The sequence below is a fragment of the Mesoplodon densirostris genome, chromosome 6 (genome assembly GCF_025265405.1).
Source record: "Mesoplodon densirostris isolate mMesDen1 chromosome 6, mMesDen1 primary haplotype, whole genome shotgun sequence".
Taxonomy (NCBI): domain Eukaryota; kingdom Metazoa; phylum Chordata; class Mammalia; order Artiodactyla; family Ziphiidae; genus Mesoplodon; species Mesoplodon densirostris.
Genome location: NC_082666.1, coordinates 13,480,384 through 13,496,730, shown reverse-complemented (window position 1 = coordinate 13,496,730; position 16,347 = coordinate 13,480,384). Strand labels below are relative to the sequence as shown.

The window sequence follows — 16,347 nt, the reverse complement described above, 5'->3', positions numbered from 1 at the left end:
GAAAGTTGACAGTCTTGAAAAGTGATCTACATATAAAAAGACTGTGGGTGGTGGTGTGTATATGAAAGTGGAGGAGGCAGGCACTGCCTCGCCAGGATACATTCAGACAACTTAGGAGTCTTTGGCGTTAGATGCATGTTCAAATCCCGAGTCAACTCCTAACTACCCATGTGACTTTGGGTAACTTTTAACCTTTCAGCCCCAGGGTCCTCATTGATAAAATGGCTAAAAATGTGTCTCATCAAGCTGTTTTTTTTTTTTTTAATAAACATTTTTTTAAATTTATTTGGCTGCATCGGGTCTTCGTTGCTGCACGCAGGCTTTCTCTAGTTGTGGCGAGCGGGGGCTACTCTTCGTTGCGGTGCGCGGGCTTCTCATCGTGGTGGTTTCTCTTGTTGCGGATCACGGGCTCTAGGCGCATGGGCTTTAGTAGTTGTGGCATGCGGGCTCAGTAGTTGTGGCTCGTGGGCTGTAGAGTGCAGGCTCAGTAGCTGTGGCGCACGGGCTTAGTTTCTCTGCAGCATGTGGGGTCTTCCCGGACCAGGGTTCGAACCCGTGTCCCCGGCATTGGTAGGCGGATTCTTAACCACTGTGCTGCCAGGGAAGTCCTTTTTTTGTTTTTTTAAGTTTTTTTTTTGATGTGGACCATTTTTAAAGTCTTTATTGAATTTGTTACAATATTGCTTCTGTTTTATGTTTTGGTTTTTTGGCCCCGAGGTATGTGGGCTCCTAGCTCCCTGACCAGGGAATGAATCTGCACCCCTTGCATTGGAAGACAAAGCCTTAATCACTGGACCGCCAGGGAAGTCCCTCATCAAGTTGTTTTGAAGATAAAATGATAGAATGTATGTATAAGTATTTGAGCACAGGGACAGGTACCTAGTGCTCCACAAGCAGTAGTCATTAATTCAAGATGGTTCTTTGAAGGTTGAATGTGGCAGGTAACACCCATTAGTTTTATATCATTTATTTCTCTTTTTAAGTAGGGGGTATGCCAGTGTGATTAGCTGGGTGACAGCAAGAAGTGAGGTCCTGTCCTGTTTGGATTAAGGCAAAGGGAAATGAGCCCAGCCAAGGATTCATCAATCTCAAACTCCCCAGGGAAACTGCAGGCAGGTGCACCAGAGGGAGCCAAGACATGAGAGACGGCAGATGGACCACGGCCTCTCCTCCTCCTCTGGCCCAGGAAAAGCACACAGAAGTCAAAGCGGCTAGTCCAGGACTGGAGGAACGGATGTGCCGCTTCTGAAAAACGAAATCCACATACACTAAATGCAGGCAGAAACAGACTCACCCAAAGAAAACTTCTCTCACCCAAACAAAATTAGTAAAAGTGCACACTTTATTATATACAGCATTGGAAAGGGAGGCCACCTGGAAAAAACTCTTGTACTAACACTGTCATCCTAGAGCTCCTTCTATGCCTCCTCCCTCCCAGGCAATTTAATTCCAACCTTTTGGACTATGAATCCACAAGGCAGAAGAGCGAAGGTTGTTTGGTATCTGGAGATAGACTCAAGGAACAGAAAGCACTGAACCTCTAAGTCCGACGAGAGATTTTCAGCCAGGATATGTGGTTGTCTCCTGGTCCTCAGTGGTCGAGGGTGAGCCACCTCACAAAAGAGACAAAATCGTTATTTAAAAATTCAAAATATAAACGCAGCTTGAGTTCCAAGCCAAAGTGCTCTGTATATTGTGTATCTAAGGAACTCAGCCAGGCACCTGGATGCACCGTGGTTCAAGGTTTTGTAAAATAACCTTAGAAGTGGGCTGTCGGGGAGGGGACTCTCGTAGGCTGGGACTTGACAGAGGGACCCACCTAAGGACAGATATGAAGGGCAGCTTTGGGTAAGGAAGCTGCTATTCTTAGACTTTTCCAGGTGAACTCAGAGCTTCAAAGAGGAAGTGGTACAAATGTCACCAGGCGGCTTTCCAGACCAACAGAAGAATGCCAGGTTATTTGGCTTCACAGGCGTTTATGAAACGGAAGATGCTTCTTAATATTACAGCAGTGGTGGCTCAGAAGGGCTGACCACTTCCTCCTTCAGCATCACCATATACGACAGAAAAGAAAAAATCACCAGGGAAATAAAAAGGATCTATACCTATATAGATATGCTAAGTTTGAGAGCATCTTCCCAAGCTCCTTGGATATTGTGTGCCCGAGAGACTATGAATTCCTTCCACTACTTAATGAATGGTAACCAAGATAGCTCACAGTGTACACGAGTCGATAGCATGCAGACAGTAAAATATAATGGTTTTCTGAAGATATATTTTTTTAAGTATTAGTCCCTTAAGCTATTCAAATGGGTATATAAACAATGGTTTATAGAACTTAGAGAAAATTTTATTTAAAAAAATCACAACTATTTAGAACCTGATATATGAAAATAGGCAAAAGTGAGAAAAAAAGCACGTTTGTGACAAGTATTTAGCTGGTTTGAAAGACCACAGAAGAATCATTTACTCATAAAGGGGCTCAAAGAAGTTAAAAAAAAAAAAAAAACACCCACATTATTTTAGAAGGACCTCTATAGCAATGGATTTAGAAGTCTTTCAAGAGTTAGGGTGATCATTTTCCTTGATCCTCACCTTTTTCTCCAGTGCTAACAGGTACTGGCAAGGGCATGTCTACCCTCAAGTAAGGATTATTTTGCAGCATCGGGGGTGTGTGTGGGGCAGTTTGAGTTTAGAAAGTAAACTGATGTTTGGAAAATTTCCTTAGCTGAGATTCCCCGGAAGTAAGGCACATGTGGCCCAGAGAAGCTGGTTGTAGCCCGAGGTCACTGTTCTCTGCAAAACATTTGTCCAGCCAGGGTGTCAGGTTGGGATGACAGTCTGCCTTCCTGCTTTTGGCCTGGCTGCTGATAGAGGGCACAGGACGACTCAGTGAGATTCGAAAGAAGATGGATTTAACCTATCGCATGACAATCTAAAAATACGAACTTTTGGGCTTCCCTGGTGGTGCAGTGGTTGAGAGTCCGCCTGCCGATGCAGGGGACACGGGTTCGTGCCCCGGTCCGGGAAGATCCCACATGCCGCAGAGCGGCTGGGCCCGTGAGCCATGGCCGCTGAGCCTGCGCGTCCGGAGGCTGTGCTCCGGAGCCTGTGCTCCGCAACGGGAGAGGCCACAACAGTGAGAGGCCCACGTACTGCAAAAAAAAAAAACAAAAAAAAAACCCGAACTTTTAAGTATTTTAGAGTGAGAGATTATCTTACATAAATCATCACTCTCACGTAGTATTTACAAGCTAACAACCTTCGTCTGTGGCTAGGAGCACTACACGTTCTAAGAACATCACACTCAACATACGGAAAAAGGAAGGGAGGGAGGAAAGTCAAGGTTCCCGCCCTATGCCCTCCTTATGGGTTAGAGGCTGGTTTGGTCCCCACTTCATCCTTAGGAGGGAAGAGCTCATCTCTGCATCGGCCTACATGGCTCACTGTTTTGCCCCCATGATGCCCTGCAGCATATCTATGGGCAGAGGGAAGACGATTGTCGAGTTTTTCTCAGCAGCGATGGTGGTCAGTGTCTGAAGGTACCGGAGCTGAAGGGCGGCAGGAGATTCGGTGATGACCATGGAGGCTTCTTTCAGAGCCCTGGATGCATTCATTTCTCCCTCAGCTGCAATGACCTACAGAACAGTGGCAAGGAGAAGTCAAGCCAGAGAACACGGCGGGTGTTGAGCAGTTCAAACCGGGGTACGTCTAGCTCAGGTGGTACACAAAGCCTTCCCGGGAGTCGGCCAGAATAATTCTAAGGAAATCAATTTCCAGACTCAGTTCCTGTATGTTCTTTTTCCTGTAACTGATTTGCATGAATATGTGCCTGAGGTCAAGACATCCTCTTTGACTATTTATTGCCTTTCTCCCATTTCTAGGGCACCAAACAAGGGGACAATTCAGAATACTGTGTAGGGGCTGAGAAAGTGAATGACCCCAGTGACTGGATACAAAGCCTTTTGCAAGTCAGATGGATTTCCAATTCTTTGATTTCAAAGAAAGGGAAGAGAACCTTATTGTACTGCAAGCGGATGGATAATTAAAAGTATTTTTTGATGAAAAGATCACTGTAGGATTTTTTAGCACGTAAATTCAGAGGGAATGCTAAGAATTGTATAAAGTTACTTTAAAAAAAACTTCCAATTCCATCTACTTGTTTATATAAATAAGGTTTCTTACTCCTTATACCTGTAAAAATGAAAAGTAGAATTGATGCTGAATCTTGTCTTATTCTAGCAATAAGTAACAGCCATCTACAAAGATATGAATTCATTCCGCATTCATCTCACTGAGACCCTTGTTTGTAGTCAGAGAAATTTAAAAAATATTTTAACTTATATACTAAATGTGTTCCAGAAGGGTGAGAAAATAATCCATGACAAAATACATTATATTAGGAAAAGACTCTGTGGGGGAGGTGGAATGGAAATATAAGTTCAAGGAGAAAAAGAAAAAATGAAAAATTCCTAATTGCTAAAAGAGCTTATTCTTTCATCATTCTATAAAACAGAGGATGAAATCATTACATTATCGAAATTTCACTGGATACATTTAAAAGAATGATGTTAACAGTTTCATTTCAAAATGTCAATATTTAAAACATGCCAGGACTTATATGCTTGACAAGTATATACATTCAAAATGAAAAACTTTACACGTCTATTTAAAATGTAAGATGGGACGTAGAGTTTTTCTAAATTCTTTTGAGGGGTTACATGAGCAAAAAGTTTGAAGATCACTGGAGTGGTGGGGAGGGCAGGGGCACTGGAGTTTGGATGGTCTTAAGCTCAAACTGCAAATCTAACCCTTCCTAGCTGAATGTCCTCAGAAAGGTTACAGTAAGTCCCCAACAAACGAACGAGTTCCACTCTGAGAGCACGTTCGTTGTCCAATTTGTTCGTAAGTCCAACAAAGTTAGCCTAGGTACCCAACTAACATAATTGGCTATATACCGCTGCTTCTACACTTGCTTCCAGACACCCTGGGCTTGAAATAAAGATACTGTACTACTGTACTCTATACAGTACTGTAAAGTACACAGAAGCACAACCACTTGTAGAGGATGCATGCGCACGACAATGTAACCCAGACACGTGGACTAACTTATGTGACTGGACACGCGAACGCACGTTTGCATCTTTGAAAGTTCGCAACTTGAAGGTACGTAACTTGAAGGTTTGTATGTAGGGGACTTACCGTATTTAACATTCTGAGCCTCAGTTTCTTGTTCTTAAAATGGGATAGCACCTACCTCATGGGACCATTGTGAGGAAGACAGAGAAGGTCTATTATATGTTGAGTGTATAAACGGAGGCTAATTATGTAGGAAGGGCAAGCGCCAAGTCAAGACCTAAGTTTTGGATCCACTTATGCCCTAATTCCTAAAAGATTCAGAAGCCAAATCAAGGCAGTTACTTCTAATTTGTAATCCTAGGAGAAGAGGTGTAAAGATACCATAATCCTCAAGACTAAAAGGGTAGTTAGGTTGTTCTCACAGGGATCTCAAAATATTAATGGTTCTTAACACTGCTGTGAATATCAGAATTGAAAGCAATGGTCTTATGACCAGTACAATTTCATTCATGTATACAGTAAACGTTGGGGGCCTCCCAGGTGTCAAGCCCTGTGAGGGGCTAGGGATAGAGGGGGAACTCCCCCGCCTCCCTCAGCTACTGGCCAAGTAGGGGAGACAGACTGGAAGCAGATAATTTCATTCCAGTGTGACAAATGCTGACAGAGACATGTACAAATGGCGGCACTGAGAGGAAAGCAATTTTTGCAGAAGGTGAAGTGGTGAGGTTACAGGAGAAGCTGAACGTTACAGGACGAAAGCCTTGCTGTTTGCATTAAGATGATAAAGAATATTTCAGGCAGAACACATGAAAAGGTACTGAGGTGTAAAAAAGCTGGTGTATTCCAGGACCCTGTAAGGGGATGAGCACTGTGGGGAAGAAGGGAAGGTAGGAGGTGAATGAGGCAAGGTGGGAAGGTGGGGGGTGAACGGGGCAGAGGGGAAGGTGGGAGACGAATGGGACAAGGTGGGAAGGTGGGGGGGGGATGGGGCGGGGTAGGCAGGGCAGCACAAGCTCGGGTGTTCGTCTTCATCCCGGAGGCGATGGGAACCCTCATCAGATCTAGTTTGAGCAAACACTCCGACAGATGTCTGAGCATAAGTAAGAGGAAAGGCCGAGAGGGACAGCTTTCAGAGTGATTTGGTGCCAGTCACCGGCAGTGGGGATGGAGGAGGAGACAGACTGGGGCGCTGCTCAGGAGGGAGACTCAACAGTGTGGGGCGGACTGGGACGGGACCAGAGGGGGACAGAGGCTGAGTCCAGGTTCCTGGATTTGCGGTGCATTCGGTGAGACAGGGGATACTTACTGGGAGATGGAGCCCAGATTAGAGGATAAAAACCTTAATTTATCAAGGCAAACCATTATGCCCTACTAGATGTGTGAGAAGGGGCCAGTGCCGGCCATACTGAAAGGGAATCCGGGAACTGTCCTCCCAGGCAAACACTGGAGAGAACGCACAAGCCGACCCTGCCACGAGAACAGCAGGCTCTGATTTTCTTTCCGTGTGCTCTCAGATGCCCAGTTAGGTCCTTTTTTCTGTCTGGACACGGACCAACTGCAAAGATAGCTCATCTCCCACTACCAATCAATACATCATCTCTTGGCTGGGAAGCCAGACCCACCCGGCTGTCTCACATTTTGTTAATAGAAAAGCTGCTCTGAGTGGGCTGCCCAAGAGGTGAACACAACACCACAGGCTGTGTCTAATACAGGCCAAGCGGGCACTGTGGGTAGGATGTTAGGAAGCAACGCAAGCTACCCGTGGGTGTGTGTGCCTTCTGCAAAAAGTGCAGTAGTCCCCTGTCAATCGGCTCTTCATCTTTACAGACCGTCGTGTCGAAAGCTGGCATTTTCAGGCACATGGGCGGTCCGGCTGTCTCCTCCTGTGGCCCAGGGGGGCTGCTCTGAGGGAAGCGCCAAGAAAGGTGACCTGCATCCTTGCACCCCACCCTCTCAATTATTAGATGAGTAGTCCCAGATATAGGAGCCCGAAAGCACATGCCAGGCACTTTTCTGAGAACCGTGAAAAAGGAAATAAGGGAGAATTTGCAAGCACGGAAGACATTCCATTTCCAGGCATTAAGAGTTGGTCTGAAAACTTTAAAAAGAGGTCCCGCTGGGCTCCCCTGGTGGCACAGTGGTTGAGAGTCCGCCTGCCGACTCTCAACGAACCCGTTCGTGCCCCGGTCTGGGAAGATCCCACATGCCGCGGAGCGGCTGGGCCCGTGAGTCATGGCCACTGAGCCTGCGCGTCCGGAGCCTGTGCTCCGCAACGGGAGAGCCCACAACAGTGAGAGGCCCGCGTACCACAAAAAAATTAAAAAAAAAGAAGTCCCCCTAACGTATCATAACATGTTCAGGAGAATCTGTCCTCTTCTGTGACCTTTCTTCTCACAATTATGCTTGTGAGCACTTACATGTTCATTCTCTTTGCTGTGCAGTGCACCTTCGTATGAATCAACCATGTTTATTTATCCATCCAGCTAGCAATGGATATGTGGGTAGTTGCCAGTCGGGGGTAATTACAAAGTGCTGCTGGAGTACTGGAGTGAACACTCCAGCACGTGCCCTTTGGTAACCAAACATGTGCATTCCTCGCAGATACATACAGACAGACAGTTTTCCAGACTGGTTTTACCAATCTATATTCTTACCAACAAAACCTCCTCCCTCACCCACACTTGGACCTTTTGCTTTCTTTTTTCTTTTTTTAAGCCATTCTGGTGGATGGTTAGTGTGGCATCTGCTTGTGACTTGCATTTGCATTTCCCTCGTGGCCAATTAACTTGAGGAATCTTTCTCTGAAGTCTCTTCATCTATAGACTCTTCCACCCTTTTCCTCTGCAATTTATCTGTTGAAGAAACGGTGACCCCTATTTCCCTGAGAACTTGAGTACAGGGCCTTACGGCTGTTGTGGGGTTACTGTACCTTATGGAAGGATGAGACTCATTGTGATTCTGCGTGTTAACCGCAACCTTAAAGACAGCCTCACCCAAGTGAGAGCACAGTAATTCAGAATTCTAACCGGCTTCCTTTATCTCTTCTTATTGTTAGAAAGGGAAGTCAGGAGCTCTCTTTCCTAACTGGTGAGAATGCTGGTAGAAGACACTCGGTCCGTCCTGGAAAGTCCCAGAGGAGGCAGTGGGGAGCAGAAGGAATTCTAATCTCCATGGTCACTAATCAACTGTGTGCTTTTCAGGGAAACACATAACTTTTCTGGGCTTTGATGTTTTCATCGAAAGAGTGATATGGCAAATAAGTTTCATGTTTAGGGCCAATTCCAAGCAGTTGCAGGTAGTTACCTGGAGTGCTTCAGCACTGTTCTAAGGTCAAGTCAAGCTCAGGGGAAAACAGTGCTGTGGTTAACTACTGGCCTGGGAGCCTGAGGGTGGAGTGGCAGCCTCTGGGCCAGGTATTTGTCACCTTCAGAAGATAATCCCTAAGGACACTTCAGGTTCCGATACTGTACGTATTCTATGAATGATAAATTCTATTATTCAATATGGTTTGGAAATGGGGCTTTTGGTTAATGACATATTCTAGGTAAAAGTGATTCCTGATCTTCCAAATAACTAAATTACAGTGGGGCATATTTAATATCATTAACACAAATGTAATTTAATCTTCTAAATAAAATATGATGGTTTGGAGAGAAGGTACTTGAGGGTGTTGTGTCATCACAAGCATCAATGAACACATTAGGAAAATCTAAAAATCCTGGTTAGTAGAAAATTCTGGATGCAGTGTGTCAAATGAGCTACTATTCTATTTGGTGTTGGCTCAAAAATTATAGTGACCAATCTGTGGCTTACAGGGCATCCTAACAGAAGGGCAGGGTTCTGTGGTTAGCCAATTATCACCAGTTACTACTGTTTTCTAACGGCAACAAATTGGTTCGCTCCTGGTATCCTGGGAGATCTGTCACATCCACAGCAACCACTCCTATGAAAACTATCCCTCTTCCTCCACCCATTCATAGGTAAGGGGCTGTGGGACCTTATTAGGATCTTTGAGTGAAGTTGGACTGAAAAGAATCACTCTGCTGTGAATTTGGAATCGGGGCTGGAATGTCTCCTTCAGCGTTCAACTGGGTAGACATGCACTTGGGAGTCAGACATTCTCCCCCTCCAGCTGTCTGCAGCGAGACGTGGCCCAGGATATGGAATGCCTGCCTCTCCTGAGGCTGCTTTCTGGTCTCTGGCTCCAATTCTGGTGAGGCTTGACTCTACTTCCTACCCTTGGGTTTGGTGAGACATCCCTGTATCCTTATGCACTATCATCTCAATAGATCCTCTTTTCCAGGTTCACAAATATTCCCTCAGCACCTCCCATGGGGGTCGTGTACCCATGTAGGGTTAAGACATAGGCAGGGATAATGATTAAAAAAAAGAGGGGGGGGGGAAGCAGACATCAAAGAAAGAGAAGTGAAAAAAAGAGGAGAGAAGGGAAGAGGAAACAGTAAGAAGAAAGAAGAACCTGGGAAAAGACAGAGAATGAAACAGAAAACAAAAATAAGGAAGGAAGGAATGGTAAGCAAACTGATGAGATTGCCCATCTGCTCTGAAGTCAGAACTGTGAATGTGTCCTTAATAGGGGACTGGGAGAAAAAAGTATGGGAGGCGCAGTTAGAACGAGGTAGAGCTCTGTGTGCTGCTGTTCCCAGGAGATACGGTTAAGTGAGAAAAGCAAGGTGAAGAACAGGTACGTATTGTATGATCCCACTTCTGTAAACCCAACAAGCCAGTAGACTAACAACCTAGACAAATAAACCCCAGATGGAAATCTTCAAGTATGTACACGAAGCTGTTAAGAGTGCTGGCCTCTGGGGGAAATTGAAAGTGACGGGGAGAGCCTTCATCTTCACTACTTCAGGATCGTTTCTATTTTTTACAACAAACACATTTTACTTTGTGTAATTAAAAAAGAAAACTCAACAGGAAAAACAAACGGGCTCCAAAAAAAAAATAGGTTACCTTGGCTCGGGCCTCCCGGGATGCCTCTGCTTCAGCAGCCATGGCTCTCTGGAGCTGCACAGGGAGCTTCACATCCTTAATTTCCACACGTTCCACCTTTATTCCCCAGTCATCAGTGGCATCATCCAGAGTAGTCTGTTAGGAAGAGAGAAGGCAAGCTAGAAATGTTCAGCCTCCGCCCAGTGGCCTAAGGTAGCTCTGTTCACTGGGATTTGGAGCGGGTAAGGCACTGGTGGAGGGTTGCAGAGAGATCAGTTATCCGTGCAGGCAGGGAGGCTGAAGTGGGAGGCTGGGTTACTGGGGAGTGGATTCTGATTCTGTTACAAATAAGCTAACGTGGGCTGGCAAGCTTTTTCTAAAAGGGTCAGATAGTGATTGTTTATTTTCAGTCTCTGTTGCAACTAACCCTACCCTTGCAGGTCAAAAGCAGCCACGGGTAGTACATTAATCAATGGGTGTGGCTGTATTCCAATAAAACTTCACTTATGAAAACAGGTGGCCAGCAGACTCCTGAGCCAATGTGACTCTGTGTGAGCCACGTTATTTCTTTGTGCTTCAGTATCCTCCCTTTACAACGGTAGGAATGAAATCATTCTATTCTATTTCATATGGTTGTTGTGGGCATCAAGTAAGACCAGAGATTTCACACACAGTGAAGTCTATACACATAATAACAGTTCAGATTTATAGTACTTGATCTTTTTTGAACAAGTCAGGTTTGATTCATCATGTTACGTAAGCAAGACTGGAAAGCCTAAGAGTTGCAAAGGCAGTCACGGGACTCGCACAGAATACGGCTTTAACTACACCTGCGCTATCTTGCAGAACAGCCTCTGAACTATTATGCAGAGGAAAAAGGTTAACACTAATTCTGGGAAAAAAAAACACACTGGAGGGAATTAAAAAACAATGCACACATCGGAGTGTTATTAACCCATGAGCTAATTATGTGAAAAAAATCCCCTTCCATCGAGTTTGGGAAAACTTTTCTACACAGAAAAAAAGGACGGTGATTCCCCAACTTGACTTGATGAAAAGTTCTCAAACATCCATTGACCCTTTGCTTTATTTTCCAACTTCTGGTGAGTTGCAGCACTGGTGCACTCCTCACCTGCATGTTGTGTGCAATTTCTTCCCTGTCGGAGAGGATCTGGGAAAGGTTCTTGGTGCCCAGGACGTTCCTCAGAGTCGTTTGTGCCAAAAGACGGGTTGCTGAGTCAGCGTTGGTGATGTTCGCCACAGCCAGGGTAGCATTCTGAACGCGGTAGTAGACCACGCCATCCACACTAATTGTCACTGAATCCTTAGTGAGGATCTACAACACAAAGGAAGCAATTTTACAACTGTCAACCACCTCTTTCTTTAATAAAACTATAAGGAATGTTATGTGACAGAACACCTTAAAACACTAGCTGATTGTCTTTAGTAAGTGCTATTGACTAAATGTTTGGAAACATATGTATATGTATAACTGATTCATTATGTTATAAAGCAGAAACTAACACACCATTGTTAAGCAATTATACTCCAATAAAGATGTAAGAAAAAAAAAACCAGAAAACAACAAGTGTTGACAAGGATGTAAGAAAATTAGAACATTTGTACACTGCCGGTGAGAATGTAAAATGATATAGCCACTGTGGAAAACAGTATGGAGATTTCTCAAAAAAAAAAAAAAATAGAACCACCATATGATCCAGCAATCTCACTTCTGGATACAAACCCAAAATAATTGAAAGCAGGGACTTGAAGAGGTACCATTATTCCCAATAACCAAAAGGTGGAAGCAACCCAAGTGTCCACTGATGGACAAACAAAATGTGGTCTATACACAATGGAATATTATTCATCCTTAAAAGGGCAGGAGATTCTGACATGTGCTACGACATGGATGAACCGTGAAAACATTACGACAAGTGAAATAAACCAGTCGTAAAAAAAAAACAAATAATGTATGATTCCAGTTATACGACGTGCCTAGAGTAGCGAAACTCATAGAGACAGAAAGTAGAATAGCGGTTACCAGGGGCTGGGGGAAGGGAATGGGGAGTTCTTGTTTTATATTGTTAATATTGTTTAATGGGTACAGAGTTTCAGTTTTGCAAGATGACCAAAGTCCTGGAGGTGTATGTTGGTGCTGGTTGTACAACAATGTGCATATACTTGATACCGCTGGACTGTACAAAAAAAAAAAAAAAAAAAGTTTGTGTTCCCCCAAAATCCATGTTGAAACCCAATCCCCAATGTGTTGGTGTGTGGAGGTGGGCCTTTGGGAGGTGATTAGGTCATGAGGGTGAACCCCTCGTGAATGGGATTAGTGCCCTTAGAAAAGAGGCCCCAGAGAGATCCCTCCCCCCTTCTACCATGTGAGGACACAATGAAAAGACAATGGAAGCAGGCCCTCATCAGACACCGAATCTGCTGGTGCCTTGATCTCGGACTTTTCAGCCTCCAGAACCGTGAGCGATACACTTCTGTTGTTTATAAGCTACGGAGTCTATGGTGGTTTGTTACAGCAGCCCAAAGGGACTAAGAGAGCAAAGCATCAGAATGTTAACTATGTCTATAAAATTTTAACAAAGTACATTCATTTACTTATTAATTCCATTCCTTCATTCGATCGCTTAACAAATACTGAGACTTAGTAGCAGTTAGCAGCAGGCATTGTGCTATGTTCCAGGGATAAAGGTATGAAAAAACTTGGTTCCCACTTTCAAAGAGGTTGAGGAATCAAGGGAAGCTCTAAGGAACAAAGGATGGACAGTTTTAGGTGGCAGAGGTGATACATGAACTAAGTCTTGAAAAAGGAAATAAACATTTTCTGAGGATAGAGTGAAAGGGTATTCAGGGCAGAGAGAATAATGTGTGAAAGGAACAGAGGTACTGGGGATCCGAGGTTTGATGAACTGTAAGTAGCAGAGGGTTACTAGAACAAAAAGTGAACGGAACTGTAGGGTGAGGTCAAGGTGCAAGTATATTTACAGCATGCTACGTAAAAATGCTCAACAGGACACAATGCATCAGTGCTTCCTATCACATTCAAGGGCAAAGTCCTTGGTTTGGTGTAAAGCCCTTTGACATCTGCCCTCTGGCTTCATTCCTCCCCACTCCTGCACACACTCTATGCTAGATGACATGCAGGCCCCCACATGCACCATGTTCCATGCCTCAGGCCTTTCTGCAGATGGCCCTCTGCTTGCACATCCTCCCTTCTCTCTCCCCCACGGCTTCAGGCTGGAGCATCCTTACTCATCATTTAAGACACAGCTCAAGTGTCCTCTTCTCTACGGAACTTCCCTGATTCACTCCGCAGAGTTAAACACGCTTTCCTTTGCCCCTTCACTGCAGTGACATGATTTATCTACATCATCACTTCTCTGTTAGACTATGAATTTCCTGAGGGCAGTTTGTCTTTGTATCTCTAGCACTGGCAGAGTGCTTGACACACAGCAGGTAGTCAGTAAACAAGAGATGAACGGGACTGAAACGTGGTCCCAGGAACACAGTGAGGGATGAAGAGTGGGAGTGAGAGAGTCAGGAGACCCCAACTCTAGTTTCAGCTCTGCCAGCACCTCCCTCGGTGACCCCCAGCAAGGCCTTTAGACTGACTTAGCGATTCCTCATTTGTGAGATGGGGCTAATAATACGGCCCAAGTCTATGCAAATTTCTCTGAAGGTCAAAGAAGATGTTTGGAAACGAAGCCCTTTTGAGAGTGTAAAGAGCTATGTACGTGGAAAATAATAAAAACAATGATAATACATAGCAGTTAAGTTCTGCAAGGCATCAAAGCAGTAATCCTTTTTTTTTAGTAACCTAAAAATACTTCTAACCTGGAAGAGAAGTGGGGGATTTGTAAATAGATACACAGTATATTACCATCTTGTGTGAAAATTAATCTTTTCCTATGATGTGGTGGGAAAATGTGTATCATTTCTTTTTTTTTTTTTTTAAGATGTTGGGGGTAGGAGTTTATTAATTTATTTATTTATTTTGGCTGTGTTGAGACTTCGTTTCCGTGCGAGGGCCCTCTCCAGTTGTGGCAAGTGGGGGCCACTCTTCATCACGGTGCGCAGGCTTCTCACTATCGTGGCCTCTCTTGTTGCGGAGCATGGGCTCCAGACGCGCAGGCTCAGCAGTTGTGGCTCACGGGCCCAGCCGCTCTGCGACATGTGGGATCCTCCCAGACCAGGGCTCGAACTCGCGTCCCCTGCACTGGCAGGCAGACTCTCAACCACTGTGCCACCAGGGAAGCCCCATAATGTGTATCATTTCTAAATGGGTTCTTGCCACTGTGACTCCGCCACAGCTGGAGCTTTGTAAAGTTGCATCCTATCTACTGATTATTGTAGGCAGAGTGTTTATCTCCCTTTGCAGTAAGTTCACAGGGGATCAGAAAAAGAACTGCTTGCCAAGTTCCAATCCGCTCTGTGTTTAGAAAGCAGCTGGAAGGCAGAAGCTCACAGTGACCCAGCCAGCCGCCTGCCATGTTTACAGAGGAAAGTGCCAGGAGAATTTCCCGCTACCCTGAATGGGGCTCCTAAGGGTCAATCTTCCATGCAGAGAATACAGCAATGCTCTCAGTCTTGTTCTTGTGGGTGAAAATGATTTCTGGTTTCACCTCGTATGTGTGGATTAAGAAGTCTGACCTCCCTAACTACTTGGCTCAGTGCCAGCAGGGAAGTGCCTGAGCTGGTTTCTGGACTTTGTGACAAGGCTCCACCACTCTCCTGAGTACCTGGCCTGTGGCCAGAAAACACTGGCAGTTTTCTCCTGTTCCTCCCGTCATCACGTTTTTAGGCTTTCTATCTGCGACAGTTATTACAACTCCTTAGACACGAGGGCCAGGATGGCCATCGCTGCGTCAAGGGCCAGGACGGAGCTGATGTAGGATGCACTTAGCGTGGAGCTGTGGGGAAAGTACTGCACAGGGAATCCGAAGGGCTGGCTTTGAGTCCTGGCTCCACCACTGTAGTTCGGAGGAATTCCTCTGTCTCACTGCAACCATCTGCTTTCTGGGTTCTGCTGTGCGTTTCAACGGTGATTTGTGGAGCAATTTGAAAAAGCCTGAAATAATTACTAATATAAAACATTATATGCTTATCTAAAGTACCAAACGGGCAGTTTCTAATTCTTTGGCTTCTAACCAATTTATTTAGAATACAGTCAAGAACCGTAAGAAGAATATTATATCAGAAACCCAGAGAGGAGAAGTGTGGTAGTAAAAATGATGACAACGGTGAGGACAGTGATATTATACTTACATTAACATGACAGTACGTTTTGTAATAATAGTAACAACAAGCACTTTCATAGCACTTACTACCTATCAGCCTCTGCTCTAAGCACTTTACATAGAGTATCTCATTGAGTCCTCACAAGGACCGTATAAAGTAGGTCCTGTTATTATAACCTCTATTTTATAGATGAGGAAACAGAGGCACAGAGAAGTTAGAGAACTTGCTCAAGGCCACACAGCCAGACAATGGTGAGGGCAGACAGCCTCTAAAGCTGTGCTCTGACTACTGTCCCCCGCTGCCTGTCAATGCCAGGCCCCTTCCCCGGTGATAGCTCAGTTACTCACAGCAAAAGACAACCTTACCTCCTGAGGAGGAATATCAAACGAAATAGTTCTCATGTCCACTTTGATGAAGCTGTCAGTGCACGGCAGAATAAAAAACAAACCTGCAACAGAGACATACACGAGATTAGAGAGAGACACCAGCGCCTGACCAGCTCACCGCACCATTCAGTTCTAACAGAATCAACCTGATAAACCGAAAGAAAGCAGTTCATCTCAGTGAATGAGCCAGAAGCCAGGAATGTCATCCTCGACTCCCGCTGCTTTCTTCCCACATCTAACTGTCCCCACAAGACCTGTGGATTGCAGCTCCTTGCTTCACTGTACTGTCGCCCATTTGTTTTCCCTTAGACCAGCGCAATCACTTCCCAAGTCATCTTTCTACTCCTTCTACGTTCTCTCCTGTGAACCAACACAAACCCCTGAACAAGCCGTACAAGGTCCTGCACGACCTTGACCCCGCTTACCTCTTCAGCCACTCCCCTCTCCTCCGGTCCTGCACTCTGGCTGGGCTGGGCCGCCTGCAGTTCCCTGAGCCTACAATGCCCTCCTCTGCATTGCTCTGCCCATATTCTGTGCTGGGAACACCTCTCCCCTGCCTCACACCCTTTCCTGCCAAGATGTCACCTCCAGAAAGCATCTACTAGTTGGTGTCGTCACTCCTCTGGGTTTCCACAGCCATCTGTGACTGTTTGACCATAATACTTATCATGTG

General features: G+C 45.1%; 1 protein-coding gene across 1 annotated transcript in view; it reads right to left on the bottom strand.

The window, feature by feature from the left end:
* Positions 1–1,324: 1,324 nt before the first annotated feature.
* Positions 1,325–16,347, bottom strand: part of STOM (stomatin) — a 30,500-nt gene continuing 15,477 nt past the window's right edge. The window contains exons 4-7 of the mRNA XM_060100948.1: positions 15,654–15,736; positions 11,165–11,368; positions 10,054–10,188; positions 1,325–3,638 (exon numbers count right to left, since the gene is read on the bottom strand). Coding sequence (XP_059956931.1) covers positions 3,444–3,638; positions 10,054–10,188; positions 11,165–11,368; positions 15,654–15,736 — 617 coding nt within the window. The 3' untranslated portion in view covers positions 1,325–3,443. The remainder of the gene's footprint in view (positions 3,639–10,053; positions 10,189–11,164; positions 11,369–15,653; positions 15,737–16,347) is intronic.